The sequence below is a fragment of the Colletotrichum higginsianum genome, chromosome 2 (assembly GCF_001672515.1).
Source record: "Colletotrichum higginsianum IMI 349063 chromosome 2, whole genome shotgun sequence".
In the NCBI taxonomy this organism is placed as follows: domain Eukaryota; kingdom Fungi; phylum Ascomycota; class Sordariomycetes; order Glomerellales; family Glomerellaceae; genus Colletotrichum; species Colletotrichum higginsianum.
Genome location: NC_030955.1, coordinates 4,613,008 through 4,634,296, shown reverse-complemented (window position 1 = coordinate 4,634,296; position 21,289 = coordinate 4,613,008). Strand labels below are relative to the sequence as shown.

Below are 21,289 nucleotides of genomic sequence, written 5' to 3'. Positions count from 1 at the left end.
ATCGCGTCGAGATGACTCGTTCCCCCAATTCAAGGTGACACTTGCTCCCCTCCTAAAGAACCCAAGCCCGGGGCACATCGAAGACTGAACTTCAATGCCCCTGAGAAGCTCACTCAAATGGTAACGGAAGCGGAAGCGCATGCGTGTCGCTGGGACGGGTTCCCATCCGCGAACAAGGCCAAACCCCTGTTTGAGTTCGAGTGGCCCCGGGAGTAGGGCGACGATTGGCTCGAATCTCGGTAGGCGGCCACCCTTGAGTCCCTTCGTCTCATTTTGTCAGCCTCCCCTCCCCCCCCACCCTTCCCTCCCCTTCCCTCCCCTGAAGGAGTGAAAAGAGAGACAGTGGCTATCCGTACAACTGAAAGTACGAGACGAGTCGTTGCCAGCCGTTCCGTGGCCCGTTCAGGTCGACCACGTCCTCGTGGTGGCGAACGGTCTAGAGCAGGTTGCAAACGGCGAGGGGGTGATGTGGAAAATGACAGGTAAAGGGCTATCGGTCGCAGAGAACGCGTCGGCTTGTTTAAACTGGATTGAGTAGAAGCCAATAGTCCGATGCCTTCCAAAGCCGTGAAGAACGGGCGAAGATACCTCAACCGCAATTCATCCCCACATGCATAACACTGATACACACCCGCATGTGGCCACATACAATCGTCTTTCGTGTCCATCCAGCCTCTCTCTCTCTCTCTCCCTCTCACTTGCAAAGCGCATGGTGTAGGTAAGCAGCCATGACTGCTCTTTCGGGGGCTCTCAAAGCCTCTTCGAAAACACAACGAAGTCTTGCGAGTTTGGGTCCTAGGGCCAACTGCTCACTCATGTTCTTTCTCTCGAGGACCTGGCCGCCTCTCTACCCGGTGCAAGATAAGAAGGGAGAAGAAGAAGAAGAGAGGAAAAAGGGCAGCTTGTCAAACAGGGTCGCGCCAGCTATGGGGGGGCACCCTTGTTCGCTAGTTTTGTCGTCGACAGGGGTGGGCGGGCAGCATAAAAAAAGCGACGGCGGTCGACGGGAGTGCTGGAAGTTGCTGCGCGGCGACGGACGAAGAGTGGGTAGAGCCAAAGGGAACGACCGGAACGATGGGGGCCAGGTCTCGTGGCCAGGTCTTCCAGTTGTCGATTGACAGCATCGAGATTCCCAACTGCCTCTGCCTCTGCTTCTGCCTCTGCCTTTGCCTCAACTTGAGAGGAAGAAGATGAGGAAGAGCTTCAACGATCAGGCTCTCTTGGCGGAGCCCGATGGGGAAAGGGTCTGCTGCGGGTTGACCTCGCTGGCAGCGCAGTAAAGGAAGCACAGCAAAGCTAGAGAGAGATCTTTTTCTCTTTTGGCGAGATGAGACCCAGCGACCCTTGGAAATGGAAACCCCACCCACAACAGGTCGCTCTGTCTCTTCTTTCTTCCCCTTCCCTCGGCGTGTCGCTGTGATGTGGGAGGGGAATGGGAGGTGAGGTGGGGAGCGCACAGACAAGGGCCTGCAGGGCGTCCCGTAGAGGGGGAAGATGCCTTTGGGACCACACGCCAATGAGCTTGGCACTCTCCCGACCGGTACGGAGCTCAGAGCGGTCCAAGTCTGCTGTGTGGGAGTTTCACCATGTGCTATGAGCATCTGAAGTTTGCTCGTTGGTCTGGGCATGTCGTTCCTTTCTCCTGTCAGTGTCAGGCTGCCGGGTTGGTTTTGTTTGTCGTTCTCGAGTACTCACTTGAGTGGCCAGGCGATTACAAGCGAAACACACACACACATACATACATACAGATAGATACTCTGTCAGTGAGAGAGAGAGAAGAGAGAGAGAGGTGACAACAACTTGATGAATGCCCCGCTGCCCGTCCTCGCCGCTGGGCAGTCTGGCTGTGCCAGCGAGTGGGTGCGTCGTCCAGGAACCCCCTGGGATCTACAGAGCCGGGGAGGGGGGCGTCATTCCGTATCTGTCGTGCTGCAACGCCAGGCCGACATGGGTGTTGTCGACTTTGCCGCCACTCGTACAGGTGCCTTGCCTTACCTTGCCTCGCCTTGCCTTGCATTGCCTTGTCTTGCATTGTCTTGCCTCTCTCTTTCTCCTTCTGTCGTTCTGCTCTGCTCCCTTCAAACCTGCCAGAGGAATAATCGAAAAATGCCAATTGGGTGTGGTTTGCCCACAGGGAAGTCGATGGGCTGGCAGTGACCTGGTTAACGGCACAAAACAAACGGCCGATCCCACGGGTGGGAAAGTGGCCCAGGGTCCATTTCGGTCGGGCAATTGATAAAAGTGTTTGCATGTTTGGGGGGCCAGAGGGAGCCAGCCAGACTCCTGTTTGCGACTTACCCTGACGGGTACACAGCGAGGGGTTTCCTGTGGCATAGTCAGCCAGCGCAGGACACTGCCTTGCCTCGCCTTGACTTCCATCCGTCCACCCCGTACTCTTTAGTCCTGTTGAAGTAAGTATCTTGTGATGAAGGAATATATGCTCATAGATAGCGCTGTGGGAGGGTCATCCCGTGTATGCAGGTACGTACCGGCACTGGGCGCTGTTCTGTAACTGACTCCACCCCACTGATCCTTCGCGGCAGGCATAGCTAGGTATCCGCACCTTGCCTACCTACCGAAGCACCTAATGGCCAAGGGATACAGGTCCCCAGCCTCGGCGCCGGATCAACGTCGGGTTGCCGTTGACGACATGCGATAACGATACCGCCCCCCTCGAAGCAGCTCCCGTAACAGGCAACGTGGAATACACCCGAAGATTGTCGAGAAGCGTAGCCTGAGCCAACAGAACACCCGGACTGTCTTGCCGAACCAGGACCTCTTTCTATCACGAGAGAGTATTGTGCCCTAATAAATGCTATCCGTCACAACGTTCTTGTGCCGAAACATTGCCAGAACATCCAAGAACCACCACCCCGCCATTGCCTCCGTCACCATCCTCCGACCCCTCCATCCCCGAGCTTCATTCTCGACATCGGCCTGCACTATGGCTCCTGCGGCAGCTGCCCTCGACTTTGTCGACTTTGTAAACGCTTCTCCTACTCGTGAGCACCCACTGTCAACCCAAGGATCCTCCCCTGACTAACGTGCACACCCTCCCCCTCCACTAGCCTACCACGCCTGCGCGACCGCCGCCGCCCGCCTCGAGAATGCCGGCTTCACAAAGATCAAGGAGCGCGACTCCTGGAACTCGGCCCTCCACCCTGGCGGGAAGTACTACCTCACTCGCAACGGCTCCTCCATCGTCGCATTCGCCATCGGCAAGAAATGGAAGCCCGGCAACCCCGTCGCCATGATCGGCGCCCACACCGACTCCCCGACCCTGCGCATCAAGCCCGTCTCCAAGAAGAACAACGTCGGCTTCCTGCAGGTCGGCGTCGAGACATACGGCGGCGGCATCTGGCACAGCTGGTTTGACCGCGACCTCAGCATCGCAGGCCGCGTGCTCATCAAAGATGCCGACGGCAACTTTGTCCAGAAGCTGATCAAGGTCGACAAGCCGCTGCTGCGCATCCCGACACTGGCCATCCACCTCGACCGCAGCTCCACCTTTGACCCGAACAAGGAGAACGAGCTGTTCCCCATCGCCGGCCTGGCCACCGCCGAGCTGAACAAGGGCGCCGCTGCCCAGCCCGAGGCCGACGAGGCCGATGAGGCCGACGAGGACTTCAAGCCGCTCAAGGCCATGACGGAGCGCCACCACCCCCACATCCTCGACGTCATCGCGTCCCACGCCGAGGTCGAGCCCGAGGCCGTCATCGACTTTGAGCTCGTCCTGTATGACGTGCAAAAGTCGTGCCTGGGCGGCCTCAACGACGAGTTCATCTTCTCGGCCCGCCTCGACAACCTCAACATGACGTACTGCGCCGTCGAGGGCCTCATCGCCTCGGTCCGCGAGCCCAACGTCCTTGACAACGACACGACGATCCGTCTCGTCACTTGCTTCGACCACGAGGAGATCGGCTCCACCTCGGCCCACGGCGCCAACTCGAACCTCCTGCCCGCCGTCCTGCGCCGCCTCGCCTCGCTCCCTGGTAGCCGTGACACGGCGTCGGACGGCTCGTACGTGGCCGTGTCCCATGACGGCGACTATGAGTCGACGGCTTACGAGCAGACGCTCTCGCGCTCCTTCCTCGTGTCGGCGGACATGGCGCACTCGGTGCATCCCAACTACGCCGGCAAGTACGAGTCGAGCCACCAGCCGGCCATGAACGGCGGCACCGTCATCAAGGTCAACGCGAACCAGCGGTACGCGACCAACTCCCCAGGCATTGTGCTGCTGCAGGAGTGCGCACGCCTCGCCGGCGTGCCGCTGCAGCTCTTCGTCGTGCGTAACGACTCGCCCTGCGGCAGCACCATCGGCCCCATGCTTAGCGCCAAGCTCGGCGTGAGGACGCTGGACCTGGGCAACCCACAGCTGAGCATGCACTCGATCCGCGAGACGGGCGGCAGCGAGGATGTCGGGCACGCGATCAAGCTATTTGAGAGCTTCTATGAGCGGTTCGGCGAGTTGGAGGAGAAGATTCTCGTGGATTAGAGTAGGAGATAAGGTGGTATTCAGAGCAGAGCGAGGAGTTCGGGGGGGTGAGGCGGCATGGTGTCGATGTGGCGGCGTTGTAGGTATTGAAGACAATGACAGCAACACTCTGATTGATCACTCGTTCCACAGTCAGATAGGGTCCTCGTGGTAATAATCTGCATTGCGCATCATGTATGTGGTTCTTCTAGAACGGTGCAGTGGCACTTCTTCATCCGAGAATACGGGTATACTTGTCGTTGGGATGGTGGGTATGTCCAAGTCTTGATGGAAAGATTCTTTCCAATTCTGTGTGTCTATGATGCCCGTATGCAATGCCCGGATTAGAATTGATCTCAAGGATCGGATTTCAGGGAAAGCGATGTCCTCCCTACTACCTACCTACACGGGCAATCGGCCCTCGTCCGTCCCTTCCTTCGTTCTATAGTCCGAAGACACGGTCCATCCTCCTCCGCGACGCCGTCTCTCTCTATCAACTTCAGCAACTATTCTTTATAGACCAGCTGCCCGTAGGTGTTCTTCCGAGTTGAATAACCTTTTGTTTTGTAGCGCAGTCTCAGCTCGCGCCCCTTCTTTTCCTCTCCCAGATCTTGATCTCGGCCGAATTGTGATCTCAAACAACCACCGCCGACCCAGCAACGACCTGAACCGCTGAATTCGGCTTCTACAGCCTGGAAGCAGGAGCACTCCACCAGTTCCTGCCTCAAACCTCCGACTCTCCTGCCGTGGGGAGACTGCTCTCGACGGCCCTTGGGGTTTTTATACCAACCCCCGATTGCCGCCTCAAGCCGTCTTCCTGACTTCCCACACAATAAGCACCAATTTCAACCACCTCGACCTCGGCCTCATCCCAGCTAACGTGGGTCCGAAACTCGTCTCCCCTCGAACCTGGGCATCGAATCTTTTCGTCTCTTTCCTAGGTACGCAGCAGTTTTGTCTCTCTCTTCACTCCTGCACAGTGACTTTCAATATCTCTTTTCAAGTCGAACCTTCCCTTTTGTGCCACTCGCCCATGGCAGAGATTCCCCCCTTTCACCCTCCTAGTCAAGTTTTGCATACCTATTCTCTCAACATATCCTACACCCTGTTCGAACGCCTGAGCCGATAGCTAGACTTGTTGGTTCTTTCTGTCAACATGTTACACCCTTCGTTACGCAGGACCCATGTAAAACCCATCTTTGTCTCCTGAGTCAACGCGAGGCTTCTCAAACCAAGACGCCAACTTCGACCTCGACCTTGACCTTGACCTCAAACGCCTTTCCAGAAAGGGTAGCATCTCTTCCTCCACACATTACTGCTCTTCCCTGCACGTCCCAGCTTTCCTCGCGATTCCATTCTCGGCATTTGGCATGAATAATAAGCTAATCTCCAACAGAAGTCTATTCATCCCTGCCAGAAGCAGTCTTCTCAGAAGTTTTTGGAACCAGAGCGTTCTAGTGTAACCTGGAACAAGTGTTGCCTCGACGGGCACTACTTTCAGGCGCGAGTCCCTGCGGCTGACTGCAATCTCTGTCAACCCGCTTGGGTCGGACCAGGCAGCGCCTTTTTCTCTCACAAACTTGACGTCCGGAAGTTCTAAGATCATCATATACTCCCTTGATCAACCCTGAAAATGACTGCCCTCTTTTATTAAGTCATCACCTTCATCTATGCCCGTCTCGATAACTCGAGCATCTCACTGCATCGCCCATCTAGAGAAACCTCCCCTGTCACTCAACAAGATACTCCTCCACTTAACAAACCGGACGACTGCACCAACAGGTCTTGAAAAAAACTTTGCCGAGAACGGCCAACTACGACTTGCTTATCAGATTTAACCGCAATTTCCAACGCAATTTACGAAAATATTAGGTCAAGTAAAGTAAGTTCATTCTTTCCTGCTATGGTGCGGCGGGAACTCTCCCATGCTCATGGTTTGCACATAGCATACAGCGCCGCGAAGATGTGTCAAAACGTCTTCTACACCTACTCATGCAGCCACATGGAGTGTGTGACCTATCGCTGCCTCAAATGCAACGATACAGCCAGGTCCATATGCATGCATCGGCAAGAGCCTCAGTACACGATGCTCGGGGACCAGGTGTGCCACGACTGCAACGAAACAAGCAAGCAGCATCACCATCGCGGTCGAGCTCGCCGAGGGCATCGCCTACGGGAGCAGATGGAAGATGAGCTTCAGGTCGAGTCTCAGGTCCGAGGCCACCTACTCGAGGCTCAGACTGCTGTGTACGAGCAGGGCTTTCTTGAGTCTCAGCACCATCATCGCGAATCCCAACAGGCCCAGCGTGCTCAACAGGCCCAACAACCCCAGACTCGCCAGCAGCCGCAGACGCGGCAGGATGCACAGTCGTCTTCTCCTGACGGCAAGACCATCCGTCCTCTAGAGTCGAACAAGCTGGGTAACATGCAATTCCATGGCGCGGGCGATGCAGTGGACCTACCACCCCACGGCTTGTACCAGTTCTACACAGGTCAGTGAGAAAGAGGTGAGGAGCACATCTGCGCGAGACCAGGTTTTGGGCCAAAGTGGTTTCGGACGGGGGCGAACCCATGGTACCGACGCATCATGTTGTTGGGCGTTTTAGCATGGGAACGATGACTTTGTTTCCCAGGTCGCAGGCGTTTTTTGTTTTTTTTTGGGAGACCCAGCAGCGTTTGCGTTTGTCAATGACAGTGACACATTTACTAAAATAGATGAGGCTTTTTCTTTTGGCATCAAGGTTGAGTGTTTCCCCTATCTAAGGTGTATCATTATTGATGCTCATCGATGCTCATTATATGTTGTCATTGGTTTCACACGATGGACAGATGCATATTGACATGGGCGGCGATCCGATCAGTTGTTCCTGGGGAAAATAGATAAAGTCTGAAAGTTGGGTAGGATTGGTGATGCAGGTTTACATACTCATTGCAGTGCGCAGTTGACAGAAAGAGATATTTGGGACTGACAACAGGCGTTACCAAGGCAGTATAGCATAGCAGCTCTTGAAGTTGTACAGACGTCAGGGACACAATAGAATAATAGTACAAGATCAAGTATTCCGGACATTTAGAGAAACCGAAAAGGGTTTTAAGCCTTGTAAAGAACATTGAGCATGACCAAAAGCTCATTTGTGTTTTGGCTGAAATCATAAAAAATAGATAAAACGAGGACCCCCACGGGACCATTGTGGCATCCCAGTTATTGATGAATTGTCTACTTCCCCAGTCTGGCTCAGCTGACAGCACCGTTTGCTCCGTGCGTGCTCCATCTGAGCTCTAGCACTAACACGTGGAGAGGCGCCAATCCCCCGACTGGAGCTGAAAACATCCGAGGTACCTACCTACCTAACCCAACTTCGCAGGGCAAAATCTGGCCAACTTGGATTTTTCACCCACGCCGTCCCAACGTCACTATTCTCCAGCACCAGAGCTATTTCCTCCACTTTGCGCGACCAAAAAGAGAAAAAACGCCACTCCATCGGCCATGATTCTTTGAGAAACAACACGTATACCTTACGAACGAAGCCTCTTTAAACCCCCGACAGATCCCCAGTCAATCGCAGGGGACTCTCCGCTGAGACGAGACTCATCAACTTTGCCAACATGGCCTCCCCCTTCGAGACTGCCAAAATCACTCTGGACTACCTCCCCTACGCCTGCGAGTTCGACCCCCAAGATGCGAACCGCCTTGTCGTTGGCGGCGGCGGCGGCGCCAATAGAAGTGGTGTTGCCAACAAGATCGTACGCTGGACCCTTCCCCCCTCTCCCAAATATGCCCGCGCGACGTGCGACTGACCTCGCGCGCAACAGACAGTGATCGACGCCTCAGCCAAAGATGAGCTGCGCATCAGTGGCGAGGCCGACCTCAGTCGCAACGAGGACAGCGTCATGACCCTTGCCATCGGCCCCAAGAAGGGTCGGACCAGCCACGTATACGCCGGCATCAACTCGAGCCCCGCCGACGTCGAGAAGGGCAAAAACGAACACTTCCGCGTCTTCGGCGTCGAGCAGAGCAAAGCCCGCGCCTCGGCCGGCACGGGCACCTCCGCCGTGACCGTCGCCGAGCTCGCGCGCACTGCCCTGTTCGAGCACAACGAGATCGACAAGGACGCTTACCAGCGCGTCCTGCGGTTATCCGCACCCTACGGCGATAAGCCCCAGCTCGGCGCCGTGGCGACCGGCTTGGCCAAAGAATCGCAGATCGCGCTGTTCGAGGTCTCGCCCACGAGCGCCGCTGCGCCCAAGGTCAGGGGTAGGCTGGACATCACGAAGGAGCCCATGGACATCGACGTCATCCAGACTGGCGAGGACGAGTTCCAGGTCGCCTACTGCGACGACCGCGAGCTCTTCCTCATCAAGATCACAAAGACTCAGGTCGACGGCCCCCATCTTGTCTACACCATCCAAGAAGACGGCACCGGCGCCTGGCCCACGTTCCGGTCGATCCGTTTCCTCTCGCCAGACTTCATCATGGCGGGCACCAACATCCCCCAGCGAGCGGGCTCCCTCCTGCTGGGCATCCGACTACCCACCAAGGCGGGCGAGGTCGGCCGGCTGTCGGCGTCGGCGAAGCTGCCGCGTGCCGTGACCCAGATCACGACCATTGCGGCGCGGAACCTGAGCCCGCCCTCTACCCCCGGCGGCAAGATTGGCAACGCGCAGTTCCTCGTCGCCGCTGTCGGCCAGGACCGGTCGATATCGCTCTTCACGCTCGAGCATAAGGTGTACTCGACCATCGACCTGCTGGTCGACTTTGACTTCCTCACGACGCTAAAGGAGGTGCACCCGCTGCAGATCACCAACGTTGCCCTGTCCGTCTTCGTCCCGCCCAAGACCACCGCTCGCCCTCAGTACGTCAAGCTGGCAAGCATCTCGATGAAGAACACCGTCGTCGTGCACTCGATCCTCCTCAAGAAGTTCACCGACAAGGACGCCCCGATCCGCAAGGGTGGCCCGCCCCGCCCGCAGCGGTACGCCGTCGCCCTGCAGCCGCGCAGGCTCACAAAGTCGCGCCTGACGGTCGTTGCTTTCCTCGTCCTCCTGCTCGCCGTCCTCGTGCAGCTTAGCCTCGAGACCGCGGGTGTGTCGCCCCTGCGCATTCTGCCCAGCCGCCACGCCGTTGCCAATGCGCCCAACGAATTCCTCACGTCGCTCATCGGCGACGTCCACGCCCTCCAGGGCGACCCCATCGTCATCCGTGAGGACGTCGTCAGCCCCACCCATATCGAGGAGGACCCCGTGCCGCGGTTCCAGGCCGCCGTCCACGATGAGGAGGTATATGGCCCGGCCGTCAGCTGGGAGGACCTCGCGCCCCAGCAGAAGAAGCTGTGGAAGGAGAAGCTTTCCAAGGCTGGGCACTGGACGCAGAATATGGGCGAGAGCGTCTTTAAGGGCATTCTCTTCGGAGAGATCGCGGGGGCTGTCGGCCGCGCGGTGGGTGGCTGAGAGTGCCTTCGGGCCGTGCGTGTATTTGTGTTGTATGGGGTTTGATGCGTGTTCACGGGTATGTCGTGAACAGAGGTGCCCAGGGATGGGCATGTACGATTTTTATAATCACGAACTTGTACGATTTACTGGAGCGTTTTGAATGGTGCTTTGATGAGTGGCTGGGGTGCGATCCGGTTGATGGACCAGTGGGTATAATTAGGAACCGTTGGACCGCCACTAGATGTTAAAAGATTCTTTTATTTATTTTTTGCCATACAATGGTACGTAGGGAGGAATCTCGTCGCTCGTGATGCGGATGGCAGCCAAGTCGGATCCGGCCTGCAACTTTGGAACCTGTCTTGCTGCTGCCGGAGCAGTCGTGCCATCGGATACCAGAGAGAAAGCTGGAGCCGTAGTGACAGCAGTACCGGCAGTTAAAAATAATGACGAAGCGCCACCGGTTTTGACCCAGGCGGTAAAAGGCGGTTGTGCCCCTAGTGAAGGAAGAGCAATGGGCGCCAAATGACTAGCTAAAAAGGACCGTCAATATTAAAAGGACAACTACAGTAGTGTACAAACAGCAGAGCTATCTATCCCTTTCAAGGTACTCTCCGCTTCAGCTGAAGAGATTCGGCGACGGCTTCTTGCCATATCCTGGACGGTTCCGCTGTTTGAGTGTCAGATGAGGACCAAATGGGAGAAATGTCGCTGCGTTGCCAAGGGAGCTTGTAGATCGCCAATGGCAACCTATTCAAGGACAATGACCCAATATCTCCTGTGAGCATGAACCCCCCCCCCACCCCAAATTTTAGCAAGAAGACCTTTTCACGGGAGTCGACACTTTCTTGTGTTCCCTGAGGCAAGGACGACGGCTTTCGATACTGCGGTTTGGTCTTGGGTAGCACACCGCTGGCCGCGGATGTAGACTCTTTAGGAGCTCAGCGAGAAGCGGCCACCACCCTGGAAAATCGATCCGAGCATGGTGGTAATCATATTCATTGATACTGCCTTGAGTCGGCGCAGAAGGCCTCTTTTGATGAACTGCGCGATCTCCAGGCAAAGAGCGGCCATCCGGCTCGTTGACAGCAGCTGGAACTAGATCAACATGCTTGACCGCCGCCTTTAAGAGGGTCCGGCTGGGGCACCTCAACGTCCACTTCTCAGAGGCCGGTCGGTGTAAGTAGGCCGTTTCAAGTCCCTGCTCGCACCCCAGAACTTGAAATGAACCGAGTGCGGTAGTACAGTCTTTTGTAGTTGTGGTCATCAGGGCGTGTTCTTAATTGAATTGGCGATATTCCGGCATTTGACAGGTAACCTCGCTGCGAAGGGGGTATTGACGACGGAAGAGACGATTGGGGGAATAGAACTCCTGCGTCTGAACGGTGCCAAGAGGGTGTCCACATGTCATTATGCAATACCCAAACCCGAGAGAACAACAGTAGAAATCACACCAACGTAAAAGTTGTAAGAACATGGACCTGGAAAAGGACAAACGCTTGGAAGGAGATGAGAGTCAAAAAGGGTAGAATGAAAGATTGAGAGAGCATGGGTAGCTTGTCTCGAAGGGGAGGACTGAGACCATGCTGGGGGGGGGGAATGTTCCCGCCCCATGTCTATAAGACATGAGCCAATCGGATAATTCATTCGCCAGTCGGGACAAAGGCTTCGGTACAGCTCGCCTAAATCTTGGCGGGGGCCCACCATGTATGCGTGGGATGACGATCATTGATGTGTTGGTCCTCGAAACAGGCTCTTGACGGGATGTGCTGGTGAAGATGGACGGTATTGTTGAGGAAGGCTTCCAGGCTTACTTGATATTTGGGACCATTCGCACAGGACGGAGATTTGAACTTGTTCGTCAATCTCGAAGAGATGGTAAGGTAGGGAAAGATGCAAGTCGTCGTATTCGTGGTGCAATATAGCAGGCCAGTTCCAGGTGTGAGAAGGGGCGGGTTGATACGGCGAGGGAGTGTCAAGTTCAAATGCTTCGATGAAGGTGATACGAAGACGTTGGAAAGCGATTAAAGAAAACAGCTTTCCAGGTGACAAAATAATGAGAGGATCAATGGGAGACGGCAAAGGCCTGGCCAAGCTCGATGGATTATTGGTGAGTGAAACCAGGAAGCCCCTCACAAGAATCTCGGAATGTTTTTGTTTTTTGTCTTTTTTGTGGCATTTTGTCAGTCACTATGGTTCCTTCTGGAAGTACCAGACAGGATGGGTACTGACTGAGGCCTATGTATTGCTGTTTCCGTTGTTGCTGTTATAGGTGCAATATTTACTACTTTATCGATTACCTTAATCAAAGAGAGACTACCAGAGGCAGACACCATACTATTGGTGTCAAGCGAGGAGAGTTGTTTGGCTAGGCTATATATAGACTCGGCAATCCTCAAGTTTGTACTTTTGTTGAACATAGCCTGTAGCGTCAAGTTGACAACTGTGCAAAAAGATTTGTTGTAGAATTAGTAAAGCCCATAATCTGCCATCCAGAAAATGCACAGTTATTTGCATTAAATGTGATAATGGGCGTTGGGGGGGGGCGGGGGGTTTATTTTGTCACGTGGCGGTAGGCTCCGTGGCCAGTTTTGGGAGAGAGATGATGAGCCTGTTGACAATGAATCGAGATCCGAGACTCCTTAGATACCACATATAGACACAACTCCACAAGGCGAAAATGGTAGAAACGCGCGAACTTGGTATCGAGGTGGTTCGTCTTGGCATGTAATTCGGCTATGTGGCAATTTGGTGCTGTCTATAACGATACCGGCGATAAGGAGCGCCTGGGTTGGAGATTGACCCTGCCCATCAGCGAGGGACCCCTGAGACAGATGCGTGGGTGGCAAAAGAGAACAAGTTTCTCCAACGTGGCCTAAAGAGATGCAGAATTCCGCGGGGCAGATCCCTCCCCAATCGACCCATGACATCTTTTTCGAACAAGCTCCCAGTCGGCATGAAAGTATGAGCTTATGCAAGGAACGAGGTACGACTGCTGGAAAAAGTATCGCGACAACCCGACTGCTCGCTTGCGTCACACTGAGTTCTGTCATCGGGTTAAGCTTACCTTTGTGGACGGTACTCCAACGTCCACCGGTCAACGAAATGACTCTTGCTGGCTGGCTTCAATGACAGCGTCAAAGGACTGGTTGGTATTGTCGTGTTTCCCACAAATCCCCTTCGTCAGGTACCATCAATGTGAGTTAGAAAACCTGGTTAATTTTGTCCGACTTATTATTTGGGACATGGGGATGAACAATGCCTGCCTCCTGATCCAAAAGAGTTGAAACGGCTGGCCAACACATGTTAGTTGGTAAGCCACCAAAAGAGAGAGAAAAAAAACTTAAATTAAAGAAGAAGAGAAACAAATGCTAAAAAAACCCCCCAAAAAAGGTGACCAGATATTTGCACAGCATCGTCTACGACCTGGGTGAACAGGACCAAAAATGAATTGACCAGCCTGGGGGTCGAACCCAGAATCTCCTGATTGCATCGTCCATTGCAGGATTCGTAGTCAGACGCCTTGCCATTGGGCCAACCGGCCATTTTCCAGCTTGTTTAACTGACGGGATGGGAGCCCGCTGCTTGTGGAAATCATGGTGCAGCATGTGCTCATATTCCATGAGTAGCGCTGGGGGACGAGCGGCCGACGACGAAAATTTCTTCATGCACGACGGTAGATGGAAGGGGGAGCTGAGGTAATTCGGTGGGCCGGTGGGGCCTGCGTCAGGGGATGTATGGGAATTGGAAAGAAGAAAAGAAAAGCACACAAGGGGAAAAGTGGTCCTCTAGCGCTTAGACCGGGGGAAGGAGGAGCTTCATCCGACGAAAGCTCGAATCGTCGTGTCCAGGTTTTGATTGGTTTGTCAACAAAGGGTGCGACGAAGCGGATCGGCCGGAGGAGCCCTCGGACTTCCCCGGGGGGACGGGTGGGGGGGGATATAGAAGTCTGATGAGGATCGAGTGCGGAAGGACAACACCGAGATGCTGACCTAAATCGGCACCCGGATGGAAGTTGTCCACTCCAGTTATCCCATTGGGAAAAGGAAAGACCAAACCTCTCCCTAACATTCACAAAAGAAGGTTGCATCCCCAGTTGTCGACCGCGCCCCGGAAAGATCGGCCCCCCGTTGCTGCTACGCCTGGTTCAGGTTCTGGGGTTGTCATCCGTGCAGTGTGCATTACGTGCGTATACCCCCAATGGCGGTGCTGAAGCAGGGACCAGAGTGAAACATGTTTCCATCGGACCACCCATGAAACGGGTAACCTCTCGAAAGAGATGACCCTTGCTGCAGCAGCTTGGTGTCCGTGTGGCCCGAGAACAGACACCAGAGCGTCAATACGTCTGTATCACAGCAGTCCGTATCAAACATCCGATATCACCACCTGGGAACGCCACTACTGCTGCTGTGTAGGAAAAACGTTGCGAGTGAATCGCGCATGGGAATCATCATTGTTTGGCTATGTACTCTCTCTGCACTTCCTTCTCGACCCCTTCCAGCCCGGAGCTGTTTGAGGACTCTGTCGGAGTGCCGTGGCCTTCCCCGTAAGCTGCCAAAGACGCATGTTTTCGTAAATCTCGTGAACCCACTCAGCCGACCAACACCAGTGCTGGTCCTTTCTATCCCATAGACTCTTACAAAACTCGCCCGGCAACGGCTTAGTTGGCGTTGCCCTTGCCCGCAGGGAGCACCGGAGCAACGGGAGCGGGTGCGACTGCGGCCGGTTGAGCAGGAGAGATTGGCTTAGCAGCCGGAGGAGGGGTGGCTGGAGTTGCGACAGCAGGCGGGTTGTTTCCCTTGCCCTTAGCAGCGCCACCAGCAGCCGGAGGAGCGGCGGCGGGAGGCGCGGCAGCCGGAGGAGCAGCAGCTGGAGGAGCAGCAGCTGGAGGAGCAGCAGCCGGGGGAGCGGCAGCCGGGGGAGCAGCGCCAGCGGCTCCCTTGCCCTTACCAGCGGCAGGGGGAGGAGCAGCAGCTGGAGGAGCGGCAGCCGGGGGAGCAGCACCAGCGGCACCCTTGCCCTTGCCAGCGGCGGGGGCGGCCGGCGTAGCAGCCTTCTTCTTAGCAGCGCCGTTGGCGGGAGCGGCCTTGCCCTTTGCGGGGGCGGCAGCCTTGCCTTTGGCGGCCTTGCCCTTGGCGGCCTTGCCCTTGGCAGCCTTTGCCTTCTTGGCCTTCTTCGCCTTCTTGGCCTTCTTGCCCTTCTTCTTCAACAACAACTTTAGGATCTGACGGGCGCGTACGGGCTTTGCAGCCTCGTCTTCCTCGACGTCGGCGATCACGCTGCTGGTGGTCTCGACGCCGACGAATGAAGGAACGGAGATGTCGCGAGCCTCCTTGCGCTCTTCGCGGTTCTCCAAATGTTGGTCATAGTGGTTTTCGAAGCTGCAGGAGAGGAAAAAAAGAAAAAGAGTCAACGTCCTGGGCCCCTTTATGTGCCTGTGTGAGAAGATGATGCTACCAAACGTACCTGACAGCCCTGCTATCAACATCGGTGGGAGCACTGCTGACGCTAACGATCGTCGAGGCCAATAGGAGGCCGAATGTGAGGAACTTCATATTTGGATGGGTTGAAGTGGACCGAAGTGGAAGATGAATTACTGGGATGATATCTTGATGTCGAGAGTTGAACCGTTGTGTACTTCTCTAAGGGAATGTGTGTATTAAATTTGATACTGTGAGGCCTGCCGTCGAACCAGTCCTGAAATCAGCCAAACGAGAGGGAAGCTGCTAGGTCTTTATGGATCTCGCTCTCCTCTCGTCCCAGACGCCAGACGTGGACTTGAATCCGACTACGAGTGGCGTAAGGACGGAACATGTCGAGACAGCATGTCCAAAGGGGGGACCACTGAAACCTGCCTAGCAAGACAGATGTCAATGTGTTATGCGCTGAGCCACTCATGCATCACGAAGCAAGAGGCGGTTGTAGATGCTCCCATCTCACTCAAGGTCAGAATAGCAACATCGTTGAGTCAGAATCCAATAGCAGAGAGTCGTCTCGGGACTCGGTCCATCGTCATCCCAAGTCCCTTACATCCTGACCTTCAAAGGGGTAAGGCGCTCGAAGCAACCGAAACTCTGTTCAGTCGTCCGATGTCGTTGGTTCCTCGCCCTCTTCGTATGATACGGCATGGACAAGACCCCCTCCCCTCCCCTCCCATACGGACTTTGTAAGCTTATTCATGCTTGATCCGGAATACCCAGGTCGCCCCTGGCCAGTCTCAGGAATAAGCATAGGGGATCTGGAGGATAGCCACGGTAGCCCATGTGATTATCCAGGACCACGGGTGATCGGCCTGGCTCGTGCCCCCTCCACACCTAATCGTGTTTTCGTGTTTGAGGACAGTAAACTTTTCGACTTCCCTGGAGGCTGGGCAGAAGCTGCAGAACATAGCAAGGGAGGTGACCAAGGCCAAACCACCTCAAACCGACTCGACTCATCCGACCTTACGCGTGCTCTCCCCGTCATCATTCGTTGCATGCTTGTTCGTAACTTGATCCGAGAAAAGAAAGAAAGACGAGATTCGATAGGCTGAACGATCCCAACGCTTCCTGGTACGATTACGCATGTTGTCCATGATCTTATGAACCGACTGACTGCCTGCACACTATGCGCGATTGACAAAGGCTTGGGGCCAGGTGACGGAAGTCAGTCAAAGAAGCATACGGTTACGCACCCAGTATCGCCCCATCCCTGGATTGAAGTTGAATTCCAGCACCGGATATTTTCGTCGCCGAGAGCATTCGCAGAGACTTTTGCGATGTGAGGTGGGGGAGACTGGGCTTAAGCGGCGCGGCAGAACCATGCCGTCGTCGGTCGCCGTTAGCGGCCAAGTCGTCCTTTTTTGACACAGGGCTCCGAAGACGAAGACTGCGTGCTAAGCTTGAAAATACTAGCGGACGCAGCCGCATGGCCTGCCGAGAAACCGAACCGCTGAGCCTCCGGCAAGTTTGAACCTCTGGTGGACTTGTTTCCCTGCGCAACGCGCGGGTTCAGTCCCCTCCCCGCGGAGAAGAAGAGGGGTCCTACTCTTGGACGTTCGGGCCCCGGGCCAGCATCAGAAACGTGGTAGTGTGTATGAGAGGGGGCAGCAAGTCACAGCTTTGGGCTCAACAGCGCGGCCCTCGCCCTTGAGAGGCCCAGACTGGACCACGCAAAACCTTGGAAGCGGGCTGTGTCGCGTCGAGCATCACATAACGTCGACGTCGCGACAGAGTTGGAGGGTGCCCCGGCCACGGCCAAGCCGTCCAGGGTGCGGGCTTGGAAAGGAGGGAAACGATTTCCTTCATGGATTCCGCAGATCATGTGTTCCGGGTGCTTCATACCACGTATCGGGTGCATGCTGGGTTACGCCTGCTGGCACCCCCAGGTTTCTGGTCCCCGATGGAAGCATCGAAGATGGGCCGGTGTTTGGAAGACCGTTTGCAAGACGAGACGCGGGCCAGACTGCGGCCGTTGGGGCTGTTTCTCAACGTTTTGCGCTTGACGCTTCGCTTCAAGGACGGGTTGACGGAGTAGCTAGAGAGGAATAGAGGATGGGGTGACGTGAGGGACGTTGCAGTCAGGTTCCTACGAGACGATCCTTTGCTTCCGCCGCGAAGACGAGCAGTTCTTTTCGTAGTTGACCTGACCCTTCTGACGAAACCAGTCCGACTGAAGACTCTCCCAAAGCTACTGGCGAGAAAGAAAGCAACATCAACCGACATGTCAGGTGGCTTGAGCCCGATCGTAGTCGCCAGTCAATTCCCGTGATATCGCAGAGAGTTTCCGGATAAGAAACTAAAGTCACCTGACTAACTTGAACCCCCGCCCCCCGTGGCGGGAAGATGAAGATGATTGAAAAGGGGTGATTGAGTAGTCCTGGTGAGCGCTCCCATAATCCCAATGTCTCAACTATGACACGCGACGCATAACGCCTGAACCCAGCAGCGATGAGCTGCTTTGTGAAGGGTGACGTATCTGGGCGCAAATGGGGCTGCAAGGCCCGCGCAACACAACAAGGGACGTACTCTCCGAGCAGCACTTGCTGACATCAGAGTCGTGGGCAGCATGAAGATGAGGTGAGCTGTCGTACGCACCCCATCGTGATCGTCAAGCAGAAATATGCTTCGTTGTTCACCTTGGTAGGGTTTGCGGCAAAGGCTTGACACCTGCAGAAGCGGAGATTAATTGGGCTCGGGAGGTTCAGATGGTCGGTTTATGCTGACGAAAAGGCAAAAGAAGAAACTCACTGCGAGCAGTGTACAGTACATCGTAGTGCGCACAATTCAGCAAGCCTTTTGGATTGCAACTCTATTGCACGCAGGGGTCGATGGAGGGCCCGGTGTCAACGCGAGTTGTAAAGCTTAACCTTTTGGCTTCCGCGCGCCTCCTTCCCGCGATGATGAGGACCATAGCTTATCTTATCCCTTATCTCTTATCTCACAGTCTCTGGGAGCCAATCTCAGCTTCTCCCGAGACCATTGTGGTATGCATCTAAACACACTCCATCCCATTACCTTAGACTAGGTAGAGACCGCATAATGCATTAACCAGGTGGTCCCTCATCCATGTTGACATCCACACCCGCCTATCGTGTGATGCAATGCACCGGTTCTGCAACAATGTGACACAATCTTCCTCCCATCTTTTTCTTCACCACCCACGTCAACGCCACCCTATCAAACTGCTACACGCATCTCGGGAAGAAAAGCGAGTGAGATTGCGTGACTGTGTCCGCGTCCGTTGAACAGCAGAGCCCCCCCCCCGCCTCCCTCTCCGGCGCCGCAACCGCAGCCGCAGCCGCAGCCGCAACAACGCCAACAACATCAGGCGCAACTACAACAAAAGTCGACAGCAATGTCAGCTCCAGGACAGACAGCCACACCGCCGCCCGACGCCAAGATCAGCGCCGCCGATGGCCGCTCCTACTGGCAGGGCATCGACGCGGACGTGAACGGCATGCTGGGCGGTTTCCCCTACATCAGCAAGGTCGACCTGCAGGGCTCGCGCAACTTTCTCGCCAAAATGGGCATTGGCTCGAAGAGCGGTCTGCGGACGGTGAGCCGCGCTCTGGAAGGCGGGGCCGGGTGAGTTTTTCTCTTGCATCTTTTCCCTTCTGTTGCTGTTGCAGTCCGGCGTATGTACCCGTACTTCACAACACCTTTGTTGTCGTTGTTGTCTTGTCTTGGGGGGGGCTTTTCCCCTTTTTCTTCCCTCCCCGTCTCCATATCGACCTGACCTCACAAACACCGTATACAACACGCCCCCCCGTCTCTTCTCACCGCCATCTCGTCCCACCTCACACCGCCTCTCGGTTTTCTTCACTCCCTCACTCCCTCTCTCTCCTCATTCTCTCTGTCTCACCCCTCCTCGCCCAACGCTCTCTCCCCTAACCCACCACAACCGCAACAATGCACGAGCGGGCCGAACGAATGGTTCGCCTCTCGTGACCCGTTTCTTCCATACAAAAAGAAAGAAAAAAAACACCCCGGTCTCTCTTTTGCCTCTCACCGTCCTGTGCTTTGACGCAATACCCCTGCCTCCCCGGCGCAAGTCTCCGTACCATGCATACAGGCTAATCCCTGCTCCTCCCCCCCAGCATCGGTCGTATCACAGAGGGTTTCCTGCTCGATGTAGCTGAACAGGTCGACATCGTCGAGCCCATTGCCAAGTTCACCGCTGCTCTTCAGGAGAAACCCGGCGTTGGGTCTGTTTTCAACATTGGTCTTGAGGAATGGAAACCCCTTGAGGGAACTACCTACGACCTTGTCTGGAACCAGTGGTGTCTGGGCCATCTCACTGACGACCAGCTCGTCGACTACCTGCGTCGTTGCAAGGCCGTCGTTGCCCCCAATGATGGTGTCATCGTCGTCAAGGAAAATCTGAGCACGGGCGGCGTCGATCTGTTTGACGACGTTGACAGCAGTGTGACGAGGTAAGTGACAACTCTTCAGAACCCCCGTCTTCTTCAAGTGCCTACATCACGAACTTCCTCTCCAACCGGTGTCATCTTGGAAACCATTCTGCCGTTCTGCCGGCCCGGTTTTCTCGTTCACTCCCCCCCCTTTACTTCCTTCCGTCTCCCGACGACCCGCGTTGCTGGACAAGCTGTATGCATGCAAGACACCTGCATGTACAGTTACTGACGTACAAAACAGGGTGGATGAGAAGTTCCGCGCCCTCTTTGAGCAAGCGGGTCTCCGCCTCGTCAAGACAGAGCTGCAGCGTGGCTTTCCCAAGGAACTGTTCCCGGTTCGCATGTACGCGCTCAAGTAGCCAGCTGGTGAATCAGCGGTGGCGCGGCGGCGGCGGCGGCGACGGCGGCAAACCATGGATCTGGGGCTCATGGCCGGGAGGCCAGGGGACTGAGGGGCCGGCCGGATGTATTTTGACTAGGCCTAGGACCCCAAGAGCCAAAGGTATCCCGCATCGCCCCTTTCCCCTAAACCAGCCAGCCTGCCTCTCAGCATGGGATGGGATGACATGGCGGCTCGGGCTCCGATCTACTGCACGATGCGGCAGGGCCCCGATCATTCGTTTGTGGGTTCGTTTGTGGGAGCCACTTTAATTCTCCGATCTGAGAAAACCGGGACCAAGACACAGTAAGAGGGATAAGGAGAAGGGAAAAGAGAGGGGAATCAGGGGAGGGGAAGGGTAATACGGGGTCGAACATGCACTGTAGGTATGAGTACATGCCACGCGAGAGGGCTGCCACGTCGGTTGTACAGATGCAGCAGATAGGCGACGACAGACGACAAGACGACAAGTGGCCGGATGGGCGTGTGCAGGACTCTCCAGCCCCCAAGTTCATTGGGTTCGCCCGCCCATTCCTGTTCTCGCTCTGCTGTTTGCTACTGCACATCCTAGCGATGTTGGACGTCACTAGCTGTTCCCCCCCTCCGCCTCCCCCCCCTCCCCCCCCTTCTCTCTTGCCCGCTCCCGTACGTCTCGGACGTCCCGCGATGGATTGCGAAAGGGGTACGCCCAGCATGCACTGCAGACGCAACACGGAGGCTGATGCTTTGCGAGGCATTGATGCCCAAAACAAAGTGATTATGGCTCCTTCTCTTCTCACCACCCCTTCAATTGCCACCCGGACCGGTGTGAAAGTGAGGCGAACCTCCTGCATGCAGCAAGCAGTTGGAGTACACGTACAATACGGGGTATGTATCACCAACTTCCAGACAGCTAGGCGGGGGGGGGGGAAGGTACATGAGTCAAAAAACAAACAAAAAACAACCCCAAACCGGTGTCCTCCATCGCGACGACATCAGAATGGCCCCCAATTTGAATAATCGTGAAGCGCAGGAAGCGCAAGATGAGAGAGAAACTAGGGTGTTTGAGACTCTCTGGGTCCGTCTACCCAGGGAGGGTTCTCGAACGGAAAGCTTCTGCGGAGGAGAACCAGGG

General features: G+C 55.6%; 6 protein-coding genes across 6 annotated transcripts; 4 read left to right on the top strand and 2 right to left on the bottom strand.

The window, feature by feature from the left end:
- Nucleotides 1-947: 947 nt before the first annotated feature.
- CH63R_03102 (uncharacterized protein) lies at nt 948-1,628 on the bottom strand (the record flags this gene model as incomplete). The annotated part of the gene is made up of 1 exon (XM_018298077.1): nt 948-1,628. One exon carries the CDS (start codon nt 1,626-1,628, stop codon nt 948-950), a length of 681 nt encoding a protein of 226 aa, XP_018162893.1.
- Nucleotides 1,629-2,812: 1,184 nt separating this feature from the next.
- Nucleotides 2,813-4,495, top strand: CH63R_03101 (Aspartyl aminopeptidase; the record flags this gene model as incomplete). The annotated part of the gene is made up of 2 exons (XM_018298076.1): nt 2,813-3,002; nt 3,069-4,495. The coding sequence occupies 2 exons, from the start codon at nt 2,813-2,815 to the stop codon at nt 4,493-4,495; spliced, it is 1,617 nt and encodes a 538-aa protein (XP_018162892.1).
- Nucleotides 4,496-6,560: 2,065 nt separating this feature from the next.
- On the top strand, nt 6,561-6,974 carry CH63R_03100 (uncharacterized protein; the record flags this gene model as incomplete). The annotated part of the gene is made up of 1 exon (XM_018298075.1): nt 6,561-6,974. One exon carries the CDS (start codon nt 6,561-6,563, stop codon nt 6,972-6,974), a length of 414 nt encoding a protein of 137 aa, XP_018162891.1.
- A 1,106-nt stretch (nt 6,975-8,080) lies between these two features.
- Nucleotides 8,081-9,922, top strand: CH63R_03099 (uncharacterized protein; the record flags this gene model as incomplete). Its single annotated transcript, XM_018298074.1, has 2 exons — nt 8,081-8,218; nt 8,288-9,922. 2 exons carry the CDS (start codon nt 8,081-8,083, stop codon nt 9,920-9,922), a joined length of 1,773 nt encoding a protein of 590 aa, XP_018162890.1.
- Nucleotides 9,923-14,561: 4,639 nt separating this feature from the next.
- CH63R_03098 (uncharacterized protein) lies at nt 14,562-15,456 on the bottom strand (the record flags this gene model as incomplete). Its single annotated transcript, XM_018298073.1, has 2 exons — nt 14,562-15,282; nt 15,368-15,456. 2 exons carry the CDS (start codon nt 15,454-15,456, stop codon nt 14,562-14,564), a joined length of 810 nt encoding a protein of 269 aa, XP_018162889.1.
- A 3,280-nt stretch (nt 15,457-18,736) lies between these two features.
- Nucleotides 18,737-20,155, top strand: CH63R_03097 (Duf858 domain protein; the record flags this gene model as incomplete). The annotated part of the gene is made up of 3 exons (XM_018298072.1): nt 18,737-18,966; nt 19,479-19,814; nt 20,038-20,155. 3 exons carry the CDS (start codon nt 18,737-18,739, stop codon nt 20,153-20,155), a joined length of 684 nt encoding a protein of 227 aa, XP_018162888.1.
- Nucleotides 20,156-21,289: the final 1,134 nt, after the last annotated feature.